General features: G+C 34.3%; 1 protein-coding gene across 5 annotated transcripts; it reads right to left on the bottom strand.

Moving 5' to 3' along the window:
* On the bottom strand, positions 5,133-7,168 carry LOC104720812 (cellular nucleic acid-binding protein-like). Of its 5 annotated transcripts, XM_010438698.2 has the most exons (6): positions 7,150-7,168; positions 6,952-7,031; positions 6,522-6,632; positions 6,287-6,379; positions 5,453-6,019; positions 5,133-5,348 (listed from the first exon to the last, which is right to left on the bottom strand). In XM_010438698.2, the coding sequence occupies exons 3-6, from the start codon at positions 6,620-6,622 to the stop codon at positions 5,147-5,149; spliced, it is 963 nt and encodes a 320-aa protein (XP_010437000.1). In that variant the 5' UTR covers positions 6,623-6,632; positions 6,952-7,031; positions 7,150-7,168; the 3' UTR covers positions 5,133-5,146. The 5 variants fall into 5 exon arrangements, with proteins under 5 accessions (XP_010437000.1, XP_019087184.1, XP_019087186.1 ...); XM_019231639.1 differs by lacking the exon at positions 7,150-7,168 and having other exon boundaries at positions 6,947-7,031; XM_019231641.1 differs by lacking the exon at positions 7,150-7,168 and having other exon boundaries at positions 6,522-6,629; positions 6,947-7,031.

The raw sequence follows: 8,768 nt of genomic DNA, 5'->3' as shown, positions 1-8,768 counted from the left end.
TTTTTTTTTTTTTTTTTTTTTGGGAGTAATCACGAACGTGGATGGATACACATAAATTTGTTGGTACAAGGCATTCGGTGTGCAATGATAACAATAACAGCATCCTTTAAATATACGCATAATTCGTTCATTATATTTCCATTACATTTTCTTGAATATCTTATTATATATATATATGCTTTTACTTTCTGGCTAGTACTTCTTCTTCTATTGTTTCTTTCTATTTTGAGATATTATAGCATATCCCATTATTCCATGCATATATATATATTTAACGATAGAAGTGGGGATTAATGGGAAGACCATCAGATCTAGCTTGATATATCCGCACCCAGAAGCTTGATCCCCATTTAAACCTCTTCTACCGGTTGCCTCTTGATCTTCTTTCGCTGCTTTCGCTCACGACATTCCTCGCAACATTCCGCCATCATAATAGTCTTCAAGAAAACGACTATGGTACTTATTGGGACTGTCCGAAAACCCAACGACCCACCCATAGCCAGCGATAGCAACAAGACTATCACCGAGGCAGCTGCATTTATCAAACCGAGGTCATTCGCTAGCAAAATTAGCTCCGCAAATATCACAACGATGAAGTAGATGGATATCGCCAGGATGAACAGGGCTATCTGGCCTTCTTTCATATCAACTTTTGAGATCTCGAGTTTTACGAGTGTGGCGTACCACATGACCGACATTTCCAGAAAACACTTTAACAACTTTTTGATGTGCTTGAACCTACGCCCAGAATTCATAGAATAAAATATAGGCATGATGGTCAACACGGTAAACCACAGAGACAAGTGATAGATGACCATTATCAAGGCCCATCCAAAACCCCAAAAATCCCAAAAGCCGGAGAAGTATAGGGAAACGATGCCAACAGAAGCCCAAAACAACGATAGGAAAAAGAGACGCCATATGCCATTCACTGATTGGAGAAAGTTCAGTATGGCGAAGAAGGCGGACATGACTTTTGAAAGAAAAAACAATAGAGAGAAATTAGAGAGAGATCTTCCAAGTTTAAGAAAGTTTATCGTGGTTTAATAGAGAGATAGAGCACCGATTATATAAGAAGATAACAAAGTTGAAGGTTTAGTTAAACTTCACAACCTTAAATTTGCCAACGCCCACGGAAAATGACAGATACATGGGATCCCACTTGGTCCATTTCATGTAACCATTTTGGATATCTATTTTTAGTAACAACACACCACAGAAGACATGGACCCCACTCTCCCTTCATGTAACCCTTTTGGATATTTATTTTTAGTAACAACACACCACAGAAGACATTTATTGGTTTATTAATATTTCATGTTATAAAATATTTTATCTTCGATAATTTATTATTTAATTAAATTAATTTTAATTTTACTTAATTTAATATAATTTGTACTATATGCTCTTCAGAAATTAACCAAGATTTCAACGTGCTAATTTAATGAGTCGGAGGACTATTTATATAAAATACACAATTTTCCCCACTTTTACTTTATCTCGAACACATGACTTAAGTGTAAAGTGAAGACTAGTAATAAATAATACTCATGTCAAAATACAGAGAGTACATGATGCCACGTGGTCCATTCATGTAATCCTTATTCCTTAGGTCATGCCGTCATGTACCACGGTTGTTGCTCACCCAGTTGCTTCCCAAAATTTTTTTATTAAAAATTAATTAAATAATATAAAAGGGAGAGAGAAAGAGAGAGAACTCCCGTTGATTCTACACCTGTTTTTAGTAACAAACCAACACAGAATATTACTTATTCCATGGACATTGCGTATGCATATTATAATTTCTTTTCTCTTTGATTTGTTTATGTGGTCTTTAACACTAACCAATATTTCAACGAGCGAATTTAATGCATCGGACTATTTATACTATAAAATACAAATTTTCTCCACATTGAATTGTCAACTTTTGTCTTTGCACTTATGGCTTCTTGCTAACTAAAATTATGAACGCAGTACAACTATATCCGAATTCCTGACTGATATTTATTGTTAATGTTGCGTACAATATTGAACTAATATCTAAGTTGCTGACGGCTGACGCATATTATTATTAATAATGCCGCCTACAATATATATTAAACTGGTACACATGAATTCTCCCTGACTAGAAAAAAAAAAGAACAAACGAAATTCAGAAAGAATACAATATTAACCTCGAACGCACATGACGTTTTCCGGACCAATAAAAAGAACACATATGACTTGTTTTTAGAATAATAAAAATGAGAAACAAAAGCTCAGGAAAAAAATAATAAGACAAACAATGAGTGTTTTCCTCTGTAATGTCAATGTCAAAAATATATGTAATCTAATTTTATTATTATCTCTCCATAACATCATTTACTCTAGTTCTTCTTCAGAGTAAATGCTATCCGTAACCATCATTTGAAATGCTCCAGTTAGGATACAACATAAGGTTATTGGTGACGCAATATGATGAGAATCAAAATATAGACCGCTAACTCCCCAAATAGAACCAAGCATGAATACAGTACAAAAACGGGAAGCCCAAAGCTTATCCATGCCGTAAAGCAATTGAGCCAATGAGATTGCGGCGATAACGACACCAAAAGTAAGGTAAAATACATCCCACCGCTGCCATGTGTAACAGCTACAAAACATAAACATGCTTACCATTTGTAAGATAATGGCAAGCCAGTTTTCTCGGCCTTTGAGACTCGTGTGTGGTCGATACGTGGGGAGAAAACAACAAACCAATCTGAAAACATAAACATACATTGACAAAAATCCAAAGTATCTTAATATAAAATAGCTGAAACTCATTTTTTCTTTGTATGCAACCACACTATCCCATCCTCTTGCAACGCCATAGATCGAAATGATTGCAACCTTAAGCAATACTGCTCGTGTGATCACATCATATACGCCTACAATCATATTTTTGTCTGAAGGTTTCGCCACAACTTCGTCTGAGGCATCCGACATCGTACTACTTAAACTTCTTGTCGTTTATATAATTCTGTAGGAAAGCCTGGAAGATAAACGATGCAAATTTGGTTTCCTGTTTTTTTCTTTCAACTCTACATATTTACTTATTTATTATATACAGGAGAAAGAAAAAAAAAAAATCCATGGAATAGAAAATTTAGTTTTCGAATCTTCAACATAGAAGTTACAATATCTTGAAAATTATATATTTAATACATGGAACACACGTGTTTAAAGAAAGAAAAAGGTTTAAATAATTCTGTGTAGTTTTATTATTTAAGATAAATCCTTATTTTTAAGATCTATAAAGCACTAATGTGTATCTCAATTCAAGAGATTGTAAGACTATCCTCATTAGTGTTTGTAAGGTTTCTTAGAATTTTCCTTAGACCAAAATAATAATAAAATAAGCAATATTTTTCAACAAATTAAAAAGACATTTCTAATATAAGGAATTTTGAAAACGNTCCTCTGTAATGTCAATGTCAAAAATATATGTAATCTAATTTTATTATTATCTCTCCATAACATCATTTACTCTAGTTCTTCTTCAGAGTAAATGCTATCCGTAACCATCATTTGAAATGCTCCAGTTAGGATACAACATAAGGTTATTGGTGACGCAATATGATGAGAATCAAAATATAGACCGCTAACTCCCCAAATAGAACCAAGCATGAATACAGTACAAAAACGGGAAGCCCAAAGCTTATCCATGCCGTAAAGCAATTGAGCCAATGAGATTGCGGCGATAACGACACCAAAAGTAAGGTAAAATACATCCCACCGCTGCCATGTGTAACAGCTACAAAACATAAACATGCTTACCATTTGTAAGATAATGGCAAGCCAGTTTTCTCGGCCTTTGAGACTCGTGTGTGGTCGATACGTGGGGAGAAAACAACAAACCAATCTGAAAACATAAACATACATTGACAAAAATCCAAAGTATCTTAATATAAAATAGCTGAAACTCATTTTTTCTTTGTATGCAACCACACTATCCCATCCTCTTGCAACGCCATAGATCGAAATGATTGCAACCTTAAGCAATACTGCTCGTGTGATCACATCATATACGCCTACAATCATATTTTTGTCTGAAGGTTTCGCCACAACTTCGTCTGAGGCATCCGACATCGTACTACTTAAACTTCTTGTCGTTTATATAATTCTGTAGGAAAGCCTGGAAGATAAACGATGCAAATTTGGTTTCCTGTTTTTTTCTTTCAACTCTACATATTTACTTATTTATTATATACAGGAGAAAGAAAAAAAAAAAATCCATGGAATAGAAAATTTAGTTTTCGAATCTTCAACATAGAAGTTACAATATCTTGATAATTATATATTAATACATGGAACACACGTGTTTAAAGAAAGAAAAAGGTTTAAATAATTCTGTGTAGTTTTATTATTTAAGATAAATCCTTATTTTTAAGATCTATAAAGCACTAATGTGTATCTCAATTCAAGAGATTGTAAGACTATCCTCATTAGTGTTTGTAAGGTTTCTTAGAATTTTCCTTAGACCAAAATAATAATAAAATAAGCAATATTTTTCAACAAATTAAAAAGACATTTCTAATATAAGGAATTTTGAAAACGTTTCTTACTTGATACCTTCCTTTATATTATTAAAAAATGATTTAAGAAACAAAACCAATGAAGACAGTCTAACCAAGGCTCAAAAGTGGATTCTAAGACTGTCTTCATTGGTTTTGTTTCTTAAATCATTTTTAATAATATAAAAGAAAGTATTAAGTAAGAAACGTTTCCAACATTCCTTATATTAGAAACGTCCCTTTAATTTGTTGAAGAATGTTGCTTATTTTATTATTATTTTGGTCTTAGGAAAATTCTAAAAAACCCTTTACAAACACCAATGAGGATAGTCTAACACATGTCTACTATTTACATAAATAAACTATGAGTTATGGATATAAATAAAAAAATGCTTAATTATTATTAAATTTGGAATTGTATTATTATAAAATGACATGTAAGACTTGTGTTTATATCAAAATTTAAGACTTGTCCAATATAGCATACTAGATTCACAAGAATATGTCTTAAAACATTTGATAGTACTTTGGATATCATATTGTTTCCAATGATCTATCATAATGAATTAGTTATCTTGAAATGAATTACTTTGCCTATTAATTCTCAAAGATCACAAATTTATGCAGTTATCCATGGGTTCATAAACAAAATCACCGATGCACATATCGAGAAGAAAATAATCTACGAATATGCTTGGACGATGACATGGTCGATGAACTGATGGCGTTCTATAGCGGCGAAAGCGGTGAGAATGGCGGAAGATATAATGATTTCTCAGTCGTATATCAGGTTTCAAAAGCTGGAAGTCGAAACTAGGGACAAAAATAAAGTCATAACATCAAAACCAACTCACGAGCTAACAACACTACTGCTTTGTGGACCAAGCAAAAGCCCCTCTTTGTGGTGGCTTTAGTACCTTAAGGGAAACTGATTGTTCACAAATCTCGCAGAAGGACAATCATAGGCAATGTGGCCTCTTCCACCACAATTACGACATATCATCAACCGAGCTGTGCAGTCTCTGCTCATATGCCCCATTTGCTGGTAGTTCCTACACACAATGTCTTCCTCGTACTGGTCTCGGTTATAGCCGCCACGACGATGCACGCCTCTGATCCCACGTGGTCTTCGGTCTCCTGCTAGTCCATCTGTTTTTGGGCATTTAACAGCAAGGTGACCAGCGACATTACACAGGTTGCAGACAGGATCGTCTCTACAGTCACGCGCCAAATGACCAGTCATCCTGCAGTTGTTGCATGCTTTCTCGTTAGTGCAATCTGCTGCAAAGTGGCCTTGCTTGTAACAGTTGTTGCAGAGTCTAAGGTCTCCAGGTGGGAGCTGGCGAGCTGTGCAGCCTTTAGCTCGGTGTCCGGCTATACCACAGCTGTGACAAATGCCTTCGTTGGTGCAGCTATTAGCCATGTGACCTGGTTCACGGCAGTTCCAACACAGCGACTTTGTGGAGCATTCTGATACAATGTGCCTGCAAAGATTTGTAAAGACTCAAATTATAGTTAACCAAATTCACGGATTTGGTACAATGTTGGGCAGAAATAAGCAAATCTAAAGAAACAAACATGTGTATACATCTATCAATCTAAAAATGTGAAGCACATATCCATCTTAGAAACTACCTAAAGATATATTAGCATAAAAATTACCAACAACTTGACATAACAATCTAAACCAAGTCAAAACATGATGCTTAAATGGAAAGATGGAAAAAGTTAGAAAAGGCAAGCAAAAGTACCCAGGAAGGCCACAGTTGTGGCAGATTGAGACATGGGGACAATCTCGAGCAAAATGACCAGGCCGCTTGCAGTTATTGCATGTATTATCTTGGCTGCAAGAGAACACATACAATGTAGCGAGGAAGATGCAAATTTAGTTGAGGCAACTAACTCCCCAAGTTAATTCCTAAAACAACTTTATCAGTATAAAATGATATAGAAGAAGGATTGGTGGAGCTCTCTAAGATAAGAAACCTGAAACTTGGAATTGGAAGTAAATCTCTTCGATAAGGATCATCACGGTAAGCAAAACGATCTGTATGAATCTTCCTGCTCCTTCTCTCTGCTGAACTCATGGTTGGTCTTCTAATTAAAGACCCACAATTCACAATTCGGAAAATAAAATAAATAAAAAACATCTTCAGACCTTACAAAAATGCAATTCACAATTCGCCACAGCAAAATCATACATTCGTATCAAAGTATATTATACAAACCACCTAACATCGTTAAGTACTCTTAGAGGAGGAGATGAACGAAATCGTACGCTAAAACCCTAATATCTCAATCTCGAGCGTAGGAACTAAAACAAAATCGAAAATCTTAACCAACAAATTAAAATCAACAAATAAATCCTTTGAAAAAAAAAAAATTATTGAAACTCGATTTCACTGGGGTACCTTACCTCCGACGCGGCGGTGACTGGCAGCTGATATCAGACGAGAGAGCAGCTTCCTCCGGGTATACGACGAAGCGAATTTGAGACTGAAAAAAAAGGAAAATAATGACGTCAGCAATTAATTTGTTAATAAATGGGCTTTGAAGAAGACCCAATAACAAACTAAACCTAAATTGAACCCATTATGAATTCAAGTTGTTTTACTTTTACTCTTTTTTTTTTGGGTAGAAAGTTGTTTTACTTTACTTTTGTATATGTATGGCCGAATCGGCAAATCCTCCCAAACAATGCTGATGTGCATATAAGGTGGTCTTGTCGTGATTCGCAAGGTACGTAATGGTACCAATTAAATAAAAGATATAGATTTGTCAGGGAATCTTATAATTTCCTTTACTACTTGATAGCTATGATATCTACTACCATAATATTTTCCACTAATCTTGTAAAACATTCGTAGCGATTATTACGAGTTGAAATATTGTAGTCTAGATCTATACTAAGTATATTGAATTATTTTTTATCTTACTAACAAAGAAAGTTAGTTTGTTAGTGGATAGTGGATATGATTCTCGACCAAGTTGATGTCTTGGACATTATGAGATCATATAATTATGGTGTAAAATATTTTGTAAGGGATAAATATCATGTAAGCGTAAAGATAAGATGTTCAGAGGAAAAGAGAAATAATGTGCGAGGATAATGCAAAAAAAAAATAATAACAGATTTGCTTGCATTCTTGCTTGTGAAATTGGCAAAGTCACCCAAAAGTATGCGTCGTATTTTCTTACATGAGATATATATAGTTCGTATAATATTTTTTGTTTGTTATGAATGCGTATATTTCTTACTTTTACACGCTTAACATATAACTAATTACGGTTAAGTTCGGTATATGTTGTAATATAGACTATTCCCACTTTTTCCGATACGGTCCATTCTCAATTGGTGATATAATGGGCCATATGTAATTTTTAACGTATGTATAAGCACGTCAAATGTTGTTCTCATAGATAAAATTGGTACTTTATTACTTAAAGAATGGGTTCGAATCGATCCACAATGTCGCGACACCATCTAAGATCTCAGAACCCTGATGATCATTGAGTTGAAGATTATAAGTAATAGTTAATCAAACAATCAAACCACAGGTTTGAGCCCAGCTTTATCATGATTTAAACTGGCAAAAAGTGTTGTGTTTTCACCCCGCTTTTAAACAATTTTGTTATTTTTAAAAAATTAGCGGTGTTTTTACATTGTATTACCAGTCGAGTCAGTTATTCGTTGGCTTTGCAAGAAGCAAGGCTAATACATATATATGCATGTTGCTCATTTGAAGATTGATAATTTCGTCTGTAAAATATTTTATGTATGAGAGAATATGAGACACAGAGTCTTTCGTGGACGCAAAAGACTAAATCATTTAGAGACGAGGCGCTACAACATAGTCGGTAGGAAAAAGCAAAAAAAGAGAGCATCCAATAATAATGTTTTCTTATTAGTAGTAACTAGTAGTAGTAGGTAACTCACAGAATTATAGTTTTAATATACACAAACAAGCATAGAAAAATTGTGAATTTGTGTTACTTTCCTTTAGCAGGTTAACGCTTAAGCGCAAAGCCCGAATCATGTTACAGACTTACAGTAGCATGCGGGTCCCACCTAAGTCACGAGATTCTGATTTTTTTTTTCTTTCATTATCATTGAGAGAAAGCAATCTTTTATTATGCTAATCCCGTTAATTATACTAATCCTTTTTTTTCTGTTTTGCCGTCATATACTATCTTTAGTATTAAGCATAATTTACATGTAAAATGCTCATTGTA

This window comes from Camelina sativa, chromosome 11, assembly GCF_000633955.1.
Source record: "Camelina sativa cultivar DH55 chromosome 11, Cs, whole genome shotgun sequence".
NCBI classification, from domain to species: Eukaryota; Viridiplantae; Streptophyta; class Magnoliopsida; order Brassicales; family Brassicaceae; genus Camelina; species Camelina sativa.
This window is presented reverse-complemented; position numbering and strand designations above follow the sequence as displayed.